The sequence below is a fragment of the Oryx dammah genome, unplaced genomic scaffold (assembly GCF_014754425.2).
Source record: "Oryx dammah isolate SB20612 unplaced genomic scaffold, SCBI_Odam_1.1 HiC_scaffold_28, whole genome shotgun sequence".
In the NCBI taxonomy this organism is placed as follows: Eukaryota; Metazoa; Chordata; class Mammalia; order Artiodactyla; family Bovidae; genus Oryx; species Oryx dammah.
The window spans coordinates 89,322,081-89,343,909 of record NW_024070212.1 but is presented as its reverse complement, the minus strand read 5'-3'; the positions used below and the strand labels follow the sequence as shown (position 1 = coordinate 89,343,909).

The following is a 21,829-nucleotide window of genomic DNA, read 5'->3' as shown; positions in this document are numbered from 1 at the left end:
ATGAGAGTGAGTGAAACTGTTCTAACAAGTAGTCCTAAATAGGCAGTGATACAGCTACAGTAAAAGCTTATTTCTTGTTCCCCTAACAGACCAGGCCAAAGTCTAGGTTGGTGGGCAGTTTTCCAGACAGCGATTAGGGGATCCAGGCTCCTTCCCCGTGTGACTTTGCCACCACCCATGGCTGGGTGGTCATCAGCATCGAAGTACCAGAAGACAGCAGACCCTCACACGGGTTTTCCCACTGCAGCTCACATTCTCTTGCAGAGACTCGTAAGAGCACACCTGAGGGCAAGGGAGGCTGGGGAGTGTGGTCCAGTGCTGTGCTCAGAGGGAGGAGTGGGTTTTTGTGGACAGTTAGTAGTCTCCACTGGTCTGTAGACGAGGAAACAGTCTCAACAGGATTAACTGATTTGCCAGAATTAGTCAGGTCATCCCAGTGACAAAGCCAGGACTGCGGCCCAGAGCTTCTGACAGTCATGTTTGATGCTTTAAAAAGCACAGCCCCACTTTGAGTCATCACCGCACCTATTCTGACTTGTCTCCTAGCTTCCCAGTTTCCCCCTGTAGTCTGTTCTCTACCCTGCAAATAGGAAGATATTATTAACATCTATGCCAGATGATTGTGACAATGATAGAAATTCAAAAATAGGGAGGAAAATTACCCTGGCCCCTCTACCCTAATACGCCTGTCCCTCCCCCAGGCCATCATCCAGCCCTGGGTGTGCAGGTTCAAAGGGAAACGGGCCCGGTGAGGGGCAGAGCCTGCACTTGGACCAGGACTGCCTCCACATCGTGGTCCCCAGAGCAAGAAATGAGAGGCTACTTTCCGGGTCACTTTTATTTTTACAGAAGGAGCAGCCACACAGCCACAGGGAACATGAAGTGTTCTGGACAGTAGGCACAGCACCTGCAGCTGCAAGAGCCTGCTGGGGGGACCCATGCCTTTCTCTGTGGTCCCCATGATTTAAGAAAAATACCACACACTGCAATCCCCATCCCCACCCCCTCCCTTCCCGTAACAGCTAATTATGCATCCTTCCAGCCAAAGAAACTGGCTAGAATCCGGATCTTACAGAAAACCTTCATGCAGCCAAGAAACTCAGGGTTCTGGAAGGGAGAGGCCTCTTAGACTTTTCACACGTGCTCCCCGCACCCCACCATGTGCCAAGTTTAATTCCACCTGAAACCACCACCTGGCTGGATAGTGACAAGACTGGCTGCAAGAAAGAGCTGGCAACTCAGCTCGACATGCTTGGAAGACTGCCCCTTTCTAGGTAAGACATCACTGAAGCAAAACATGACCCTGAGGCTGGTGTGACCCCAAGACCCTCTCTCCCAGCCCCAGGTTCTGGGCAAGGTCTGTGAAGGGCAGGATTTTGGTTTGTAGGACTGAGGACAACAGAGGCTGCTGGCATTTCTGGCTGCCCTCCCAGGGGTCCAGGGACAGAGGCCCCACTGCTGAAAGGATGGGGCCTTATCTTGCTTGGGTTAACCCTTCCTCTACAGCAAGTAGGATCATCAGTTTACCGCTGAGCAAGAAGGCCACAGGCCCCACTAGGAGAGCTAGTGCCAGAGTTCACATGCTTTGCATACAAGCGAGAAAATGAGGTTTCTGATTTTATGCCCCCTCCAGAGGCCAAACGGGTAAGAGTGGTTCCTCTGCCTTCTGAGCGCTCCGAGTGTGCCTGGCACTCCCAGAACCACATCAAGACATCACAGTGCCAAACCCAGGGTGGGTGGAGTGAGCCTCGGCGGCCAAAGTGTGACCCTGGGAGGCTTCTGCAGCCCACAGTGACAATAGTGACACTTCCTCGCAGGCCACGGATGTGCCTTTCTGAAGACGAGAGCTGGCCTTGGGCTGAAGGAAGGGTCTTACATGGCAGACGACCCCCACCATTTCCTTTCCCTCTGACTTTCCACGCAGACGAGGCTTTTTCGTGGGGTTTGCAATCGCAGTGTTTAAGACAGCTGTGCACTTCTAAAGCAGAAGAGCCTCGGGTGGTCTTGTGTACATGGATGTGACAGATGAGGAAACTGCAGCTCAGAGGGACAAATGACTTGCCCATGGAGGCAGAGCTTGTGAAGCATACAAGCCAGGACTGAAACCCAGGCCTCCCAGCTCCCAGCCATCACTGCCTGGCCCAGCTCACTTAATTCCCTTACATAATTCCCTCTCAGAGTCTGGGTTTTCAGCTGAGGCTGGGCAGTTCTTAAGATGGAGCTGCATAAACAACCAAGCTTTAATAGGTGGGCACGGGCCTGGGAAGGTTTCCTTCCCTCTGGAACAGACACGAAGCTAACTTTTCTCTGAGCTTAGGATTTGTAAGGCACTAAAATTAACTACAGCTGGGGGTGGGGAGAGAGAAAAAAAAAAAGAGGGGATGAGTGGTTGGAGAAATCAAGTTGATGCTGTTTTCTTGCAGCGCCACAGTGAGGATCCCCATGAGACCTAAGGATGACAGGCTCCATTTTCCTGCTTCGTGTGGTCCCCTCCCGCCAACTTCTAGCCCTACTACAGAGTGGAGGACACACCCCAGCAGGTTGAAGCAGGGTCTGGGGACAAGCGGCATGGAGGGTGGAGAGGCAAGAATGAGCCCAGGTCCTATGGATTCAATTCAGAGCCAAAACCACTCACCCCACCTGCCCCAGGCCCAGACAGAATTCCACCCTGAAGTGTCTTCTCTAAGCACACGGTCCTCTCTGAGTGGACTCGGGCAATGGTTGAGGTGGGCCTGCAAGCCTGAGCATGAAGAAGGGGCAGGGCATCACCAAGGAAGACAGAGGGAACTTTGGAATCAGACCTGACTTTGGCACAGCACGTCTTGGGCCTGCCTTCCCCATCTGTTGCCCTCCCAAGAGCCCAGCGATGGAAAGGAACTTTCCTTCCTTCCCTCCACGAGGAACTCTTCTGGCTGACAAATGATGGCAGTGCAACTCCAGGGCACCTCTTTCCACCAAACCTGAGCCCAAGTAACCTGATATGGAGCCTTCCTGGACTCAGCCACTGAATTCAAAGCACTTTAGTCTGATGACATGCTGAGCAGGAAGCTGTGCTAATAGTAGCTGTCAGTTCTTCAGCATGTCCACTGCAATGGGTGCTTGACTTAGATGTCACAGCAGGCAGGGAGCATCACCCACCCCTGCTTTCGACAGCTGAGGAGCTGGGCTCAGAAGGGCTCAGTGACTCGCCTGGAGTCACACAGCTAATGAGTGGCTGAACTAGGAACTGGACTCAGGTTTGTCTGACTTCAAATCTCACATCCTTTCCACTCCACCCAGCCACCCCTGGAAGCTGGGAGCAAGCCGTCGAGGCCATGTGGGTAGGGGGTGTCTCTGGAGGGGTTTCTTTCTCAAAGTGGGGATCTGGCAGAGCAGCCAAGCTTGAGTGAAGGGTAGATGCCTTCTGGCCCTGGAGACAGGGTCCCCCCTCGCGTCTGCCTCCTCCTGAGCAGGCTCCGGCTCAGTGCCTGGCAGCCTTGCAGATCTTGTCGTAGACCTCAGGGAAGGCATCCTGGCAGCCGAGCTGCTTCCGCAGCCTGTGGTACAGGGAGCCGTCGAACATCTCCCAGAACTCCTCCCGGTCCATGTAGCAGTCGGCATACAGCATCTGGAACCTGCAGCGCAGACACAGGGGCGAGGGCTCAGGGGCGGGGCACAGAGGCCCCAGGAGAGGAAAGGGGTGCAGAGAACTCCAGTCACCCCTAATGTGCCCCTAATGCACTGCCTGCTCTGCAGGGCAGGACGAGCTTTTGGGGGATTTCTCTTGTTTGACCCCCCCACTAACGAGCTAGTGGTTGAGGCTGGGGCATGAATTTTAACCCCATTTTGCAGACGGGGAGTCTGGGCTCAGGGCTTTAAGTGGCAGCGGAGGAAGAGTTAGAAGGATGCAGTGTGCTGCGTGTCTGCTCCCCGGATGCAGTTGCCAGCCTGCTTTCTTTCCCTTTTTTGACATTCAATGAGCTGCACCTGATGAAAGCGTATAGCTGGAAGCTACAAGGATACGTTGTATAACACGGGACATAGACCCACTATTTTATGATAACTATAAACAGGGCATGTGTTCATGCTAAGTTGCTTCAGTCCTGTCCAACTCTTTGGGACCCTATGGACTGTAGCCCTCCAGGCTCCTCTGTCTGTGGGATTTTCCAGGCAAGAATACTGGAATGGGTTGCCATGCCCACTCCAGGGGATCTTTCCAACCCAGGGATCCAACTCGTGGTTCTTATGACTCCTACATGAGCAGGCGGGTTCTTTACCAGTAGGGCCACCTGGGAAGCCCATAAATGAGCATGACCTTTAAAAATTGTGAGTCACTATATCGTATACCTGTAATATATAATCTTGTATACCATCTAAACTTCAACAAAATAAATATAGAAATTAAGCAAATTTTTAAAATACATTAAAAAAGAAAACTGCAGCTTGATAAATTCGATGTTATATAATGTCTATAACCTTGAAACAGTCACCTCAGTCCAGACAACAGCCACAGCCATCCTCACAGCATGAATTCCCCGGTGCCATCCATCACCCTCCACAACCCCAGGCAGACCTGCCTTCTGTCGCCATGGGTTCAACTGTGTTTTCCAGAATTTTACATAAACAGAATATATATATATATATATATATGTATGTATGTATATGAAAATAGAACCATACAGTACTCTTTTTTCCTGGCTTCTTTCAGTCAGCATAACTATTTTGAGATTCGCCTACAGTCTGTTTCAGGACATTTCTGAACAATGTGCTGTCCAGGCCTCCGTGTGGCTTTCATGGTCCTGAGTCTTCCCTCCTCAGTTTTGGTCTCCAAGCTGGAGCAGGAGCCCCTGAGTATGTCTACAGCACCCCCATGGCCTGCCCTGCAGTGGGGAGTTGGGTAACTCCTGGGTTTCTGGCTCTAGCAGCTCGGGTACTGGGATGCTCAGTGGAGGGGCAGGGGATGCAGGTATAAGGGAAGGCTAAGAAGACCTGTAATTCCACCTCCTTAGAATCTCCCAACTCCCTTCCTGAGTCTGAGGGGTCATTCAGCACCCAAGGGTCTGGCCATGGAGCTGGCGTCTTGGCCTTCCCCGCACCCTCCCAGGGCACTGTCCACACTCTGGGCACTTGCTCACCCATGCACACTTCGGACAAACTTCTCCAACTGCCTCATGCAGGACCGGGCTTCAAAATGTTTCACACGTGGCTCCCCGTAGGCACCGATGTCGACGTAGAGCTCAGTTTCGTCTCCCTTGGGGTGCACCAGGCCCGGCTGGCTGGGCAGGATGAACGGGCACAGCCAGATGGGGTAGACCTGGGGGCCAGAAGGGCAGGTCAGTGCTTTTCCTCCCACAGGTGGAAGGCTCGCAGCCAGTCCACCCTGCTCCCGACCAGAGGAGGGCTGCCTGGGGCCCCCCGCTGCCCAAACAGCCATCCCTCGCCTGCTCCCCCCAAGCCCCAGCTCACATGGATATCGTTGTGGAAGGTGTGCAGGGCCTGCGGCAGGCACTTCATGGGCACCAGCATGTCCTGTACCACGTGGTGCTGCTCGTACAGCTTGCGCAGCGTCTCACCCTGGGTCAGCTTCAGCAGGGAGATCTTGGGAGGCACCATCCAACCAAAGAGGTAGCGGAAGATGGGGTTGTTGCCAAAGGGGATGATGTCCTGAAAGATGAGGGTTGGGGATGAAGAGAAGGAGCCCAGCAGGGCCCAGTGTCCCCATGGGCCAGGACCTCCCTGGGGGCTTCACAGAAGTAGGACAGGTCCACTCCTATCTGCAGGGGCAATGGTGATACTCAGGCTTTACCCAGCTGGATCTGGGTTTGATTCCCAGCTCTGGCATTTATGAGTTGTGATATCCATGGGCTGGTGACTTGACTTCTCTGAGCTCAGTTTCCTGATCTGTAATATGGGACTTGTGAGAGTGAATGGTGAATACCAAATGGAAGGCACTCAGCCTGGGGCAAAATGACAACGAAGCTATCCTTGCTGTTCTGGTTGTTGAGGTCACTGTGGCTGGCACAGTGCAGACATTCGATAAATGTTTGAGAAATAATGCTGTTGACTGCCAAAACAGATGGATACCCAGAGCTTAAGCAATTTTCCCTAAGGTCACACAGCCACTGTGTGTGGGAAAGGTCTGGTGCAGGCCCAACAACGAGCCTTAGGTTTACAGCATCTCCGAGGCCTTCTCTGACACCCCTATTAAACTGTCACTGCTCCCCATCCTTCCATACACACAACTGCAAATTCTTGCTCACCTGTCAAGGCCAAGCTCGACAACTATCTTCAACTCTAGGCAGAACTAGATACTTCCTCTTGCTCCTGTGGCCCCTCACAGGGCCACCTGCCTGCCTCCCCCAAGCTGGCCTCTCAGGAAACCCCCCTGAGTAGGGCTGGCCTTCCTCTTCTGTGCCTCCAACTGCCACGTGGGAGGAGCCCCTGCTCACAATTGTCCTCTCTGCTCCCAGCTTGCCATCTTCCTCAAGGTGACCAGCGTCCATCTGGCACCCCATCCTCACAGCTCCTGGGACCTTGAAGCCAAGGATGTCCCTTCCTGCATTATGTAATGATGAGGTGCCTACGTGCTCAGGTGCGAGGTTCTGTGCTGGGTGCTGAAGATACCCAGGTCACCAAGACGTGGTCCCTGACCCCAGGTGTGGAAGAGATGCAACAGAGCAATGCAGAGGCAGCACATAAAAGGGTCCACGTCAGACCAGGGTCAGGGGCAGCTTCCCAAAGGAGCCACCATGCTAGGCTTCGGAGGCTGTGTGCCTCTCCCCGCCCCTTGAATCGCCTCCTCTGATCACCAGCCCTCTTCCACAAGGAAGGGAGGGGCCTGTCTGCTTTCTTCTCTGTTCGATTCCAGCTCCTACACCAGTTCCTGGAATACAACAGGAGCTTAGGAAATAGCGTGGCCTTTACTGTTCTCTTGGTTATCTTTGGAGAAGCCACACAGCAGAAACAGCAGAAACGCTCCGCAAAGGCCAAGTCTCCCCTTCCACAGCCCTGACCACTCATCATTCCTCCTCCATCCCAGTCTCGTTCCCCTCCCCGGAGGCAGGCTTTGTTAGGAATTATCTGTGTCCCTTCCTAGAGACATTGACGCACAGACAAGTCGGTGGGCTTAAAACACCTGCAACTCACAAGTGGCAGCATCTACTAGGCTCCTGCTTATCACTGGGCCCTGAGCATCAGCACACAGGATGCTGCTGTGCTCTCTGTCCTGGCTTCCTGACCCTGTACAGACTGTCTTGTTTTACTGCACTTCTGATCTGTGACAGTGGTCTCTGACATCATACCCTGACTCACTGACAGCTCAGATGATGGTTAGCATTTTTCAGCCACAAAGTATTTTTAAATTAAGGTATATCCTTTTTTTTTTTTTTTTTTTAAAGACACAATGCTGGTGCTCACTTAATAGACTATAGTATACTGTAAACATAACTTTTCTATGCACTGGGAAACCAAAATATTTGTGTAACTCACTTTATTGTGATATTCACTTTATTGCAATGGCCTGAAACCCAACATGCAATGTCTCCAAGGTCACCTTTCATGGGGTTGGGCTGCAAAGTCCTGGCTCCTGGCCTCAAGGGGAGACAACTCGGGAGGATCACACAGCCGCAGACCTCCCTGTGGCTTGGCTAAGGTCTTTGCTATGACTGTATCACACCTCAACTTGTCTCTCCACCCACCCCTACTTGCATTTTCTCTCGCAGTTGAGGATCACCAGAGTTCCCCCAAATAAACTCGCTGTGTGCACATCTCAATAGTAAAACACCCATCCTTTCAGACTCTTCCTTTAACTTCAGGCAGTAAAGGCTAGTGTTTAGCAGCAAAAATATATAAGACACACCTCATTTTGAAACCTAGCTCTCTGGTCTCAAAACCTGTCCAGGAGTTCTCTGCCACTCCCTTCTTCAAGAGGTGGAGCTTAACTCCCCCCACCTTGGGTGACGGGAGACTCCACCCTACAGGCGAATACGGAGGGAGTCACAAGGTGATAAGACTGGGTCATGGAAGGCGCTGAGGACCCCTCTGGGGTCTGTCTGGATCACCTGCTCTGGGGGAAGTCTGCTGCCCTGTGGTGAGGTACGTGAGCAGCCCAGCGGAAAATGAACAGAGGCTTCTCATTGACTGCCACCTTAGGGGGCCTTCCAGAAGGCAGACTGTCACCTTCCTGAAGGCTAGCACACCAGCCGGACCGAGACCTTGACTGCAACCCTGAGCCAGAATGACCCACATCATTGCTCTCCAACCTCTGACCCTCGAAACTGTGTGGTAACAGATGGCAGCTGCTTTCATCTTCAGAATGTGGGGTGAATTCATCGTGCAGCAACAGATAACCCTTACTATTACACTCTATCCCTTACTGAGCTGTGTTAATTTGGACAACCTAAACCAGCTTCTTCATCTGTAGAAGGGAAATAACACCAGGGCCTACCTTTCCAGGGTTGTCAGGAAGATGGAGAGAGTGGCATAAAGTGTTTGACAGAAGAACTAACACATAAGGAGGGATTGATGTTAACTACTGTGACGCTCATTCTGATGTGCTCTCATGTACTTTGCTGGCTCCTCTTGGCTCTCCTGTCCCTTAAATATCCCTGCTCACACCTCCCACAACCTTAACACTGCTCTTGGCAGGGATAAAGGAGGAGTTGGGAGTTTTCTGCTCTTGGCAAAACTTTCCACCAAATGCTCTGGGCCTGGACACTCCTTGAAGCAGGACTAATAGGGACGGAGGAAGCCCAGGGCTCCCCAGGCCTTGAGGAACCAACCCTCTTCTGCCCACTCTTGCACCCCTCACCAATGCCCCCTCATGTTCTGCCCAGAGACCTCGCCCATGATTAGAACTGACCCGACACCACATTGTAGGACACCACCAGGTGTAGTTCTTTCATGCCCGACTTTTCTGTTGATCTTAGCTGCTGTGGACTTCTGGGTACCTCTAACTAGCATCCTTGCTGTGCTGCAGCCAAGCAGTATCTTTTCACCTGATCCCACCAGCCACTGTTCCCCATCTCCCAACCCCTCCCCTGTGCTCTCTCATGGTCTAACAGCAGCAAACCTGCTCCATCCTCAAGGTTTTCTCTCGACCATCTACTTGTCTCCTTGCTCTTAGCTTATACCTGGCTGCGGCCTTCTGACGTGGTATCATTTTCTCTCCATGACCCTCTGGGGTAGATGGAGGTGAGGTGGGCTCCTCTTGGTCCCTCATTACTGCTTTGAGGTCTCTGCCCCTCCTTTCCCTGGAAATCCTCAGCGACATCCCCACCACCTCCACCCCCATCAGCCCCTGAATGCCCAGATCACTGCCACCTTCCCCAAGACTGATGCTATCACTGATATGGTTTAACACCTGCCCGCCAATAATCCTGTTTGTCCTCCAGCCGTCTTCCCTTTCACCTGGCCTCTGCACTGACTTTCACATCACGCTCCTGAGCAGAGGATGACAAACTAGAGCATGTGGTGATCGGTCTGCAGGTGGATCCAGCCCACTGGCTAAATCCAGTCCCTGCCTGTGTTTATATATAGTTTCACTGGCGCACAGCCACACTCATTTGTTCAAGCGCTGCCCGGGGCTGCTCTTGGGCTACAAAGGCAGAGCTGAGCAGCTGTGACAGGAAGTATGATCTGCAGAGCCTAAAGCCTTTGCTATTTGGCCCTTTAAAGAAGTTTGCTGACCTCTTGATGTTATATTCACTACCTCTGTTGACTTGGGGGAAAGAAAAAAAAAATCAGAGCTATGAGTTGAGTTTATTCAGTATCTCACTGAGATTGCCGCCCAGAAGACCCGCTCTCAGACAGTGCTGAGCAACTGCTGTGAAGAGGTAAAGGTGAGGTCAGTATGTATGTGATTTTGGCAAAGGATACACGTTATCCAGAGCTCCTCTGGTGACTCAGTGGTAAAGAAACTGCCTTTCAATGCAGGAGACACAGGTCTGATCCCTGGGTCGGGAAGATCCCCTGGAGAAGGGAATGGTTATCCACTCCAGGGTTCTTGCCTGCGAACTCCCATGGACAGAAGGAGCCTGGTGGGCTACACTCCATGGGGTCACAAAGAGTCAGACATGACTCAGCGACTAAACAACAATTGTCATCAAGCACATCTCTTGGTTGAAGATTGTTTCTAGTTACAAGGAACAGATGTCTTTTTATTAATGGTTTTATTGCTTTACTAAGTACGTGAAGACGCAAGAGTTTTGGAACATTTTCTCCTCAAAATATCTTCTAACTATGTGAAGGTCTGTTCTGATAGTTTGCCAAGAGCACAGACAGCGTCATTCTTGATCTTTACCCTGAATTCTTTTCAGGGTGTGTTGAAGGTCAGTGACTGCGGGGGCTAAGGACTTCATTCCTGCAGAACTGGATGCTGGGAGAAAACACCGCGGTTTCCATTTCAAGCATTGGTCCTCTGGCCACCCCTACCTCTCCCTTGCTGCCACGTATGCCCTCCAGTGCTCTGACGTCAACTCTTCACCCCAAGGGGCACCCAGGCCAGCATGTCAGTCCCGTCAGCCCCGCATACCCTCACCAACCCCTCCCCAAGCTGGCTCTGAATTCATCACGATCCCATCCCAGCTTCTCCCACCCTGCCTCAACTTGTCTTACTCATCCGCAAAATCTCAACCGTGGTTAAATCTAACTTTCTCCTTATTCTCTGTCCCATATACACAGCTGAATGTGTGAAAACCTACAGCCATCAGGGCGGGTCTCTGTAAATGCATGCTCAGGAATCTTTGGCAGGCCCACTGTTGCCTGGCAACCCTATGACATTTTCCCAGTCAACTCATTCCCACCCTCCAAGGGACAAGTTCCCAACTCCTCTCTTCTCAGTCCTTCAACAATCCCTCGCCTCCTCATCTTGGCTGAAGTCCTTGCTTCCTATTTCACTGAGGAGCAACTGGAAGAGAACGCCCACACCCCATAGCAACTGTTCCATTAACTGTCCAGGGGGTGACTCTCCAGGCTCTCACTAAGGGCACCCTCCCCGCCTGAGCCCAGGGCCCGCCCGTGCTCAGGGCTCACCCTGCGAGCACGCCCTCTTTCCTGCTCCGCCAGTGCATCAACATGCAGTCATTCCTCCCTCCTGTTGTCTCCTCTCGCTCCCACACCACCCCCGGCTACCACCCCATTGCTCTGCTTCCCCTGATACTGAGCCTTCTTAGATCTGTTTTCACTGTCCCCACTTCCTTGTCTCTGTTTTCTCTTTAACTCACATCAGGCTTTCAGCCCCATGGCTCAAGGTCATCACCAGAGGTCAATTCTTTGTTCTCGTCTCACTCAGGGACATTTGACAGTTGTTCATCTTCCTTCTTGTCACACTGTCCAGGTTGCCAGTTCTCCTGGGTTTCTCCTTCCTTCCGACTGATGCTGCCTTCTCCTCTCCTGGCTGGTTTCTCCTCCCCTGACCTGTAGGGCTTGGCTCTGGGACTTGTCTTCTCTAACTTCCCTCACTTGTTTAGTCCCATGACTTTAATTAACATCTCTCTGCTGATGCTACCCACAGTGGTATGTGATCCTTCAACCTTTGAAGATTTGACATGTGGGCCAACTGCCCACTTGACATCCCACCTGGATGTCGGAGAAGCATCTCACGCTGACATGTCCCAGACCAAACTTCTAATTTTCCTTCCCAGACCCCTCCCCCACATGGTGCATGGCAGTCAATGGCACCTCAGGTCACCCAGTTGCTTGGGTCCCTAACCTTGGAGTCATACTCTGTTGGCAATCCTGTTGGTTGGTTCAGTCTTCGCAGTACCTCCCAGATCTGAGACTGCTTTCCTCCTCTACTGCTACCACTCCAGACAACAGAATCCTTCTTTCTTCTTCTCTTCCACTCTAGTCACCCTACCCATCCGCTCTCCATCCAGCTGTCAAAACTATTGTTTTAAAACAAAAATCAGGTCCTGTCATTTTTCTGTACAAAGTTCTCCACTGGCTTTCTTATCACACAAAGCAAAATAGAAAGTCCTCCCCTGAACTACAAGGACCTACACGATCTAGGCTCTAGCTGCTATTTGACCTCATTCTCCACCATGGGTCTAGCTAAAGGGGCTTCTTGCTGTTTTTTAAAAACATGCAGGCTTGCTGTGACAACTTTCATCTGGCTGTGATGTAAAAAAATGGAGTTGGACCCCCACCTCTCACCAAATATACAAAACTTGAAATGGATCAAGAACCTAAATATAAGAGCTAAAACTATAAAACTTTTAGAAGATAACACAGGAATGAATCTTCATGATTAATGCTAAATCTCCACTGGATTTAGCAATGGATTCTTACAGATAAAGACACTTAAAAGCATGAGTAACACAAGAAAAACTAAACTGGACATCATCAACACCAAAAACGTTTGTAAATCAAAAGACATTATCAAGGCAGTGAAAGACCACCTACAGAATGGGGGGAAAATATTTGCAAAGCATGTATTCGATCAAGGTCTAATAATCCAGAATATATATAGAACTCTTAAAACAACAAAGATCAACAATGTAATTAAAATTGGGCAAAGGATCTGAATAGACAGTTCTTCAAAAAATATATACAAATGGCCAACAGGCACTGCAAGGATATTCAATATCATCAGTCATTTGGAAAATGCAAACCAAAATTACAGCAGGATTCTACTTCTCACCCACTAGGATGGCCACAGCAAAACACCAGAAAACAACAAGCACTGGTGAGAATGCAGAGATATTAGAACCCTTGCATGCTGCTGCTGGGAATGTAAAATGGCTCACCACTGTGAAAACGTCTGGCAGTTCCTCAGCAAGTTAGACACAGAATCATCACACACATCCAGCAGTCCCACTCTTAGGCAGAGACTGCCCCCAAACCAAAACCTAGTATCCAAATAAGTCTGTGTACATGAATGTTTACAGCAGTGCTATCCACAAAGCCAATAGGCGGAAACAACTCAAATGTCCATCAGCAGATGAGTGGAAAAACAAACTGTGGTTCATCCATACAATGGGGTATTTTTCAGGCACACAAAGGAATGATGTACTGATACATGCTACAGCGTGGATAAACCTTGAGAACAGCCTTAGTGAACAAGCCGGACACAAAAGGCCATGTGTTGCATGTTCCATTTATATAAAATGTCTAGAATAGGTAAACCCATAGAGATGGAACCCAGACCACTGGTTGCCAGAGTCTGGGGAAAGAGAATGGGGAGTAACTGCTTAATGGGTACAGGGCTTCCTTTCAGGGCAATGAGACTATTTTAAAACTAGATAGAGGCAGTAGACACACGATATCATGAATGTACCAAATATACTGAATTGCATACTTTAAAATGGTTAAGTTTATGTTTTCACTTCGATTAAAAAGAAGGAAAACAGCAACCCAGGCAGCCCACTGAGGAGCCGTGCTCTGGTTCCTCCTCTGCCTGGAGCACTCTCTCGAGCTGTGTGTGTGTCTTCCCCATGCTGGTCTCCGCTCACAAGGCAGCTCGCGAGAGGTCTTCCCTCACCCCCTATTTAAAATGTCACTGCTCCCCATCTCACATGGCACAGTAGCAAACTCTTACCCGCAAGTCAAGGACACGCCTGACAGCTACCCCCAGCCCTAGGCAGGACCAGTCGCTTCCTGTGGCCCTTCTCAGGGCCGGTGGCTGGCCGCTTGGCCAGGCTACAGTGTCTCAAGGATGGGACAGGTCTGAGTTCCCCAGAGCAGCCAGCCAGGGGACCTGCTTTCCGGCTGGTACTCGGGGAAACTGCTGCTTTACGGAAGGTGGCCTTTCCGCAGAAGCAAACACTGCGCTGCTGGGTGGGAGGCTGCTCCGGTTCCTGCGGACAAAGCCACTCTTCTACCCCGGGGAGGGGAAACCGTGCTGGCTCCCAGCCTGGCCAGGAGGGGCCAGGACTGCTGGGAAATCCGAGCCTCACCTGGAGCTCCCAGAAGATGCTGCGCGTGTGGCGGTGGTAGTAGTGTCTCAAGGGGATGTACTCCAGGCCCTCTCGGTTTGTCTTCAGGTAGTTCTCCACGTGCTTGAAGAACCACGGCTTGTAGTAGTTGCCAATGCTGTTCAGCTGAAATGCCAGAAGGCACTGCTGTCAGAAGGCAGACAAGCCCCAAAGGCCACTAGGGTGTAACAGAGATGCCTGGCTTCTGTTCAGCACTCCTGGCCTCCCTAGAGCTCTTTCATGTCTGTTAATCACCTTGGAGGCTCTTGAAAGCTGGATGAGGTTAAGCACAGAGGGCTTTCTCTAGCAGAGAGAGCAGAAGCTCATGGAGGTTAATGGTGAGCCCAGGGCCCAATGGTGAGCTCCTGACAGTCTTGAGAGCTCAGCCCACTCCTTCTCAGGGAGAGAACTGAAGAGCTGATACCTACTGAGGTTGGCCACAGTGCAGTGGTCCCCACAGGCATGTTCCTCCCTGCCTGCCTCCCACGAGGCCAGTGTTGGCACAAACACAGTGGGGGTCACCCGTCCCACTGGGTCCCCCAGCTGACAGTGTTTACTGACCAAAACGCTTTCCCTGCTGCCTTGGACCAAGCTCCACATTCTCTAGCCAAGGCATTCCCCCCACAGACAGCCAACATCAGAGGGAGACGCTCACTGTAAAGCTACGGGCGTCTCCAAGCTTCAATCTTATATTTAGCTGGTGTCTTCTTCAGTTCTAAGTGGTTCAGGACTTTACCTACTGTGTGCCCTGGGGTGACTTAGCTTCTCTGGGCCTTAGCTTATTCACCCATGAAAGGGACTGTGGGTCGATGCTTTCAGAGAGAGAGGCAGGGCAGGCACCCAGAAAGGTCACAGGCTCCAGGTTGGGTGGCTGAGGCCTGGCCCTCACCTAGTAGCCCACTAGCTGTGTGACACTGAGCAGGTCACTCTGAGGTTGTTTCTTCACATGTTAAATGGCAGTAAAAATAGATACTTTGTGGGAGATCTTTGTGCCTGTTAGAAATTACATACACACAATGCAGACGCTTGGGCCCATTCTCTGGGGGTGGGAGAGGCACCCAAGTTTTATGGGGCAGGTGAGATAGCAGCCAGTTGGGGCTCAGCAAATGGACAGGAGGAAGCAAAGAGTGGAGGCCACATAGGAGAGGGGACCATTGGATAGGGTAAGACAGGAACAGAAGCAAGAAGTAAGCAAGGCCAGGGTCGCTGGAGAATAAGCCTAGCATGGGCTAAATGGCCATGAGGGAGGCGGCCCCAGCACCCAATGTGTTCATTCTTTACCCCCTCCATGACCTTGTAGACATGCATTATCTCCTCCAAAACCTCCCACGAAAGAGGTGTCCCTGTCTCACTAACCAGGAGAAAGAATCATCAAGGTTAAAGAGACTACCCGAGGTCACAAGGCTGGCGAGAGGCAAGGCAAGGACTCAAGCACATCCCCTGTTGCAAAAGAATGCCAGGGCTGGATGGCAGAGAACCTTGAATGGGAGGTTCCAGAATGTGGGCATTATTAAGAAAAAAAAGGAAAACCAACTATTAATTTTTTTTCCTGATTCTAAAAGCAACACACGCTCCTGGTGAAAACCTTAGATACTGCAGAAATAAGTAACCTGAAAGAGAGATGCCCCTGTAGCCTCACCCTCCAGAGGGAACTACTGAAAGCTAATATGTGTTCATTAGGTTTTATTTTCATACACACACATGGATTTATAGAAATGGGACTACCCTGTTTCTGCTGTTTGCCAGTTTGCTTTTTCCACTTTTGATGCACTAGGCTGACCCTGGCAGGTTACTTAACCTCTCCAAGCCTCATTTTCAGTACAGGCAAAATGGTTGGAAAGACTGAAACAGATAATATAGAAAGTGCCAAGCACAGTGACTACCCACAGTAGGGGCACAGTATTCAGTTCCTGCCCCCTCTCAACGCCCTCAGCTCCTTGCCAGTTCCTTCCACCCCAGAGCCAGGCAGCCTGTGCCTTCCATCTCTGGCAGCCAACACTTGCAGCCCATCTACTATCACCCTGTGTGCAGGTCCACTCAGTTGAGAGGTCACTCTGCAGGGAGTAAACAGGGCCACAAAGCACAGGCTTTGAGCCTGGGCTCAAATGGGCTAAAGAGCCTGTTGGTTCAAGTCAGTCAGAGCATGGAAGCAGAAGTCGCCATAGGCTGGCCTCCACCTGTGCATGCAAAGAGGAGTCAGACCCAATAGGAACAGAGCAATCTGACCTAACCCCAGGTGGGTCTGGCCACGTGCACGGCAGTGACACCAGCTGCGTGATGAACCCGAGGCTTGGAGGTACCTAGACACAGGTGCTCCTGGTGTTCATGACTCATCAGGAACTATTTGCGCCAGAGAAGCCCAGGATGGTGCGTGTCTCCCAGGGCACACGGCTGCCCACTGGCAGCCGAGAGACCACAGGAGCTCCAGTACCAGCCCGAGCACTCAGATAACAAGCCACTTCCTATCTCTGGGCCTCCCCTGTAAAATGGGTGTGGACCACCTCCTCTCAGGATCCGCGGGGTGGACGGGCCGCATCCTCACAGGGTGGGCAGTGCCTGGCATGCAGGGACAAATTCCTGAGCAGCCTGCCGAACAGGCATGTCAGGGAGACGCACTCCTCAGATGACATGTACACAAGTCTCTGGCATCCACCACTCTCCCCAGCCCAGTTCCCATGTGGAATCGGGGTCTTTTTCACAGGAACACTTCACAAAGGTCTGTGGCCTTAGGCCCAGGCCCTCTGCCACTGATACCAGGCAAGCCTCTGGTCTTCTTGGGAAAGAAGGGAACTGGTCAGAGTGTTCAAACATTTTCAAAGCTACGCAACCCCCTGGACACAATCTCAACTTTAGGCATCTAACACATCAAAGAGATGACTTTTGGTGGGGAGACAGGAAGTGATTCCCCTTGGTCCCTGCCCTCAGCTTATCACCTCTGGCAGTCTCCAGGGGAGTGCCTCAGAAGACAGAATACTCTGGATGAGACCTCCTTGCCAGGTGACTAGGTTCCGATTCAGAGTGACACACTGCCTGGGCTTTGGCCCAACCTGAGCTCAGGCAGAGTAAGCACTCGGGGGCACCAGAGCATTTGCGCTTGGTGTCCAAAGTCCTGTTCCTGCTCCAGGATCCTAATCCTCCAGTGCTCACTAGTGTCTCACTAGTAGGAATGGTGCTCGATCAAGTTTAGCAGATGATGCTAAATTCTAGAAGCAGGTATGAGAGTAACAAACACTCAAGCAGGAGTCAGAGACCCAAATTTAAATCTGTCCCAGGCCTGCTGTGTGTCCTCAGAGAAGCCTCTTTCTCTCTCTGGACCCTCATGCCTTATTTGGAGAGTGAATCGTATTTGATGATTTTTGAGCCCCCTTTGATTTTAAAATGCTTTAAGTACATAGGGACAGTTAAGAGCCTTAAGATGGCCTATCATTTGATGCTACTTTAAGGCATTACTCAAATTATAGGCGAAAGATGTCCACTGCTACGTTAATTAAAATAATGAAAAACTGGATGCAACTTTAATTTCCAACTATGGGGCAGTGGTTTAGTAGATGACAGGGCATTTGCTCACTGCAATGTTTCTGCAGTCATTAAATATGAAGGCAATGTAACTGACGTGCAGAAATGCTTATCACACTAAACCAGAAAACTAAAAATTTTATACCAGTGAGCACAGCTGAAGACAAACCGAAACACTGCAAAGAAATGGTAATGTTGAAAGTACCCGAGAACTGCAAGAAAAAACGAGCTACTATTTTTAACTTTATCAGATTGGCAAAAATGAAAGAGTGATGCTATCCAGCACTGGCAAGAATTTGGGAGAAAGGTATTCTCACACACCACTGCACTGCTGGAAGTGGACAGAAACACATGTTTTTCTGGAGGGCCACTGGTCGTATCTATCAACATTCAATGTGTTCAAACCCCTGGGTCAGAAATTCCTTTTCTTGGACTCAGTCCTACAGAAATGCATGTACAAGAGGCCAAGGATAGATGCGAGAGAATCTTCAATGTAATCTTATTTGTAAGAGCAAAACATTTTAAGCAAAATACTCATTGGGAAGCAATGAGTTAGGTCAATTATTTGCAGGCAACAATGGAAATCACAGGACAATATGAGAGCGTGTGTTTGCACAAACACACATGCACACATACAGGCCTCAAAGAGTGCAGTGTTACAAGGGGTCACTCTGGGCGCATGCTTGGGTAAAGAGATGCACTTTAACTATTTCAACACTGTTACATGACTTTGTAAAGGCTTTAAAAAAATCTATATATTGAAAGAGAGGAAATAAATCTGTCAAACAGGTTAGCAAGAGCTGGCTTGGGTCATGTTTATGCGTGGAGCCTTTCTTTTTACTTCTGTATACTTTCCAAGCCTCTCATCAGACACAAATACTTTCTCAATGGACAAAGAATGGCTATTAAAAAATACACAGCAGGGTCTTCCCTGGGGGTCCAGTGGTTAAGACTCTGCCCTTCTACTTCCAGGCGGGGGTGTGGGTTCAACCCCTGGTCAGGGAACTAAGATCTTGCATGTTTGGTGGTGTGGCCAAAGATAAAATAATAAAACTTAAATAAAACTTAAAAAAAAAAATTACACAGTGTCAATCTGGATTCTGAAGCATAAGATCAATTACTTTGTCATCTTGTGGAAGTTAACATGGCCTCTTGGAAGCTCAGTTGCCTCATCTATAAAACGGGGTTACTACGAGGATCAAAGATTATGCCTGTCCCTGGCAGGTGGTTGGGACAGAGGAAGTGGATGCTTTGGTTACTGCCGAAGATGGCCAACTACTGATGCTGCTGCCTGAACCCCAGGTGGGCTGACTCAGGTCGCACCCTTGAAAAGGGTGGCTGCCAGGGTCAGGGTGGGGATCCGGCTCTGCTCCCAGCCTGCCCGGGCTGTCCTCCTCCTGTCCTACCTTGCTGGGCTCTGCCTCGTCCGTCATGACCCCTGTCATGATGACGGCCTCCTCCAGAGAGTAGAGCAGCCCTTCCACGAAGTGGTTCTCCGGTTGCTGGGACTCGCGGGTGAACTTGTCACAGATGGCCTCCAGGCCGTGCACCGGCTCAAACCGCAGCTTGATGTACTTCTTGGCAGGGATGATGCGGATCTCGGCGGCCACCAGGAAGCCCAGAGTCCCGCAGGACCAGGGCACAGCATAGAACAGGTCTGAGTTTTCCATCTGCAAAGCGGAGTGGACTCATGCTGCACATCTGACCCCCGGATCCTGTACTACAGCTTGTCATCAGCAGTGGGGTGCAGACAACCCAGGGCCTGGGCTAAATCCCTGTCTTGGCACTACCTGTGTCAAGGACAGGGAAGTAATTCAAGAATGTCTGCCTCCTCTCTCCGCTGATAAACAGGTTAGAAGGCAGGGCCCAGGTGAGGGTTTAGGGAAATGCGCTGAACTGCTGTGAATCCTCAAAGAGGTCTACCTTGTTTAGACCAGAGCTCTCAAGCCTGGAGTCCTGCCCTGGTCTCTGTGAGGTCAACAGAGTGACTCCCGGAAACATCTACTTCTAAGGGATCACACTGTTCCTCCCATCCTAGGGGGCCCCATATATGCTCAGAGAGATCTGAGCTGATTTAAAGTTTCCATCCTGGCTGCTCCTTAACTGTTTGCATCCTACTTTGGGCAGCGGAATTGCCTCTTTTCTCCAAAGCAGCCCCTCTTATTTTTCGCTACAACTCATCTTGGCACAGAGTGTTGATGCTTGGGCCTGACTTCAAGATAGTATGGTGACATGGAGAGCTAAGGGCATTGACATGGGAGTCCAATAAGCAGGGACTGAATCCCAGCCATGTGAGATTTACTAGATATGTGATTTGGGGAAAGTTTATTAACTTCTCTGTGCTTTGGTTTCCTATCTGTAGAATGTGGCTAATAAAAGTTGTTGGTGTTGTTTAGTCACTAAGTTGTGTCTGACTCTTTTGCAACCCCATGGACTATAGTCCACCAGGCTCTTCTGTTCATGCGATTTCCCAGGCAAGGATACTGGAGTAGGTTGCCATTTCCTTCTCTAGGGGATCTTCCTGACCCAGGAACAGAACCTGTGTCTCCTGCATTGGCAGGAGGATTCTTTACCACTGAGCCACCAGAGAAGCCCGGCTAATAACAGTACCCACTTCATAAGATGGCTTAACAACTAAATGCTTTAATATACATGAAGCATTTGTAACAGTATCTGAGCACACCTCAGGGGCTACAGAAATCTGTTATTATCACGAATACAGACCTAGACTGGACAGGGGTACTTTAAACGAAGCACCCTCAGGGGAGCCACCTCCCAGGGGTCCTTAATGCCCAGGGCAGGCTGGTGGGGACATCCCCCACCCCTGAACTCACCGGTGTGCATCGCACAAAGCTGCCATCAGCCAAGACCAGCTCATAGGCAATGCAGATGTGCTGGAACAAGCCATATTTATGGGATGAAGACTCGATGCCTGTGCCCATGATCAGTCCTCCTGCAGAGACATGTGTGTTAGCCAGGAAGAGCTGGAAGGGGTTGGGGGAAAGCTAGGAAAAGACACCTCGCTAGAGCCCGGGACGCTCACAGCATGAGACAGGCACAACAGGGCTGGCATATCTTAGGAGAGATGTCCCATCTCTGCAGATGTGGAGAGTAGGAGAGAGGAGGAAGGGCTGAGATGTGAGCATGAGGGCTTGTTTAAAGGTGGGGGATGGGTGGGAGACACACCACCACCTCTGGCCAGACCCAACTTAAGGCACATTCATTTCAACAGGAACCTTGATGAAAGGTGGGTTGGTTGGGTGGGGGAAACCCTTGCAAATAGCTAAAGGACCTGAAGGGGTTTCCTTGGAGAAGAAAAGGCTCTGGGACCTGGAATCCTATGGAAGGAGAGACTAGACTTGCTCTGTGTGTTCCATGGGGCAGAACTGCAACAATGGGTGCACGTTACAGGGAAGCAGGTTTGAACCAGAGATTGAAACGTGCTGTCTGATAACACGAGGGGTTCAGACACATACTGGCAGACAGTGTGCACCCGGACTTCGGAGCTGAGTGAGCTGAGACAGGGTGGCTTCCGTCACAGACGGTACGGAAGGTGGGCCGAGGTCCCTTAGCTCTGATGCTAGGACTGTCTGAGGGCTTACCCACTGTGAGGTCATCCAGCTCGGGCAACACAGGCAGAGTCCAGCCAATGGAGGTCAGCAGGGCAGTCACCTGACCCATGGTCACCAAGGGCTCCACTCGGACAATCTATTGACACAGAAGAGAGACCCTGGGTCACAAGGAAGCTGTCAGGCTGAATGAGGGATTCTGCCTGCAGAAGGTGTTGTCCCAGACCTTCCCAAACAATCACCATGGGGATTCCTGAATGGCCTCTACAGCCTCTTTCTAGAGGATTCCACAACCTCTAACTTCATTGAAGGGGGCCTCTGGCAGTGGGTTTGCTAGGGTTTAATTTTTATACTTGTATATTTATTTATAATTTAATCTTTATACTTAATACTTAGTTTATTTTTCTTCTAGAAGAAGAAATACTCATTTATTTGAAAGAAACAGCATACACAAAGAAGATAAAAATCATTAAATCTAGTTCTTTCAAGTATCAATTTTACTATTCTGACTATATCTCCTTTCAATATTTTTCCATGCATATCTATATTGCTATTTTTTGTTTTAATACAACACACACACAAACACACTTCTAACATAGACTTGTCTTTTTCTAAAAAAACTAATTCTATACTGTGACATCATTCCTTGTCATTAAATGCTCCTGGAAAACATGATTTTTGTTCAAAGGACAGTACAATATTAATTCAGTATCTGGCATCACTGGTTTACTTGGCTCTGTTCATGTTAAACCTGGTATTTCTACTGATACAGTATTCCTATAATTTTTTACACTGTTCAGTTTGATATAACCTTCGAGGCAGATCCATCTCTTCTGACCTTAAACATGGTCT

At 50.3% G+C, this 21,829-nt stretch overlaps 1 protein-coding gene and 1 non-coding gene across 2 annotated transcripts in view; one reads left to right on the top strand and one right to left on the bottom strand.

Annotated features, from left to right (window-relative positions):
- Positions 1 to 823: 823 nt before the first annotated feature.
- Positions 824 to 21,829, bottom strand: part of DHCR24 (24-dehydrocholesterol reductase) — a 33,641-nt gene continuing 12,635 nt past the window's right edge. Inside the window, exons 3-9 of the mRNA XM_040231063.1 lie at positions 21,011 to 21,116; positions 20,243 to 20,361; positions 18,815 to 19,078; positions 13,875 to 14,018; positions 5,446 to 5,643; positions 5,115 to 5,293; positions 824 to 3,614 (exon numbers count right to left, since the gene is read on the bottom strand). Coding sequence (XP_040086997.1) covers positions 3,461 to 3,614; positions 5,115 to 5,293; positions 5,446 to 5,643; positions 13,875 to 14,018; positions 18,815 to 19,078; positions 20,243 to 20,361; positions 21,011 to 21,116 — 1,164 coding nt within the window. The 3' untranslated portion in view covers positions 824 to 3,460. The remainder of the gene's footprint in view (positions 3,615 to 5,114; positions 5,294 to 5,445; positions 5,644 to 13,874; positions 14,019 to 18,814; positions 19,079 to 20,242; positions 20,362 to 21,010; positions 21,117 to 21,829) is intronic.
- Positions 21,605 to 21,751, top strand: LOC120857131. The gene has a single exon (XR_005719601.1). It is a non-coding gene; the product is annotated as a small nucleolar RNA SNORA8 (small nucleolar RNA).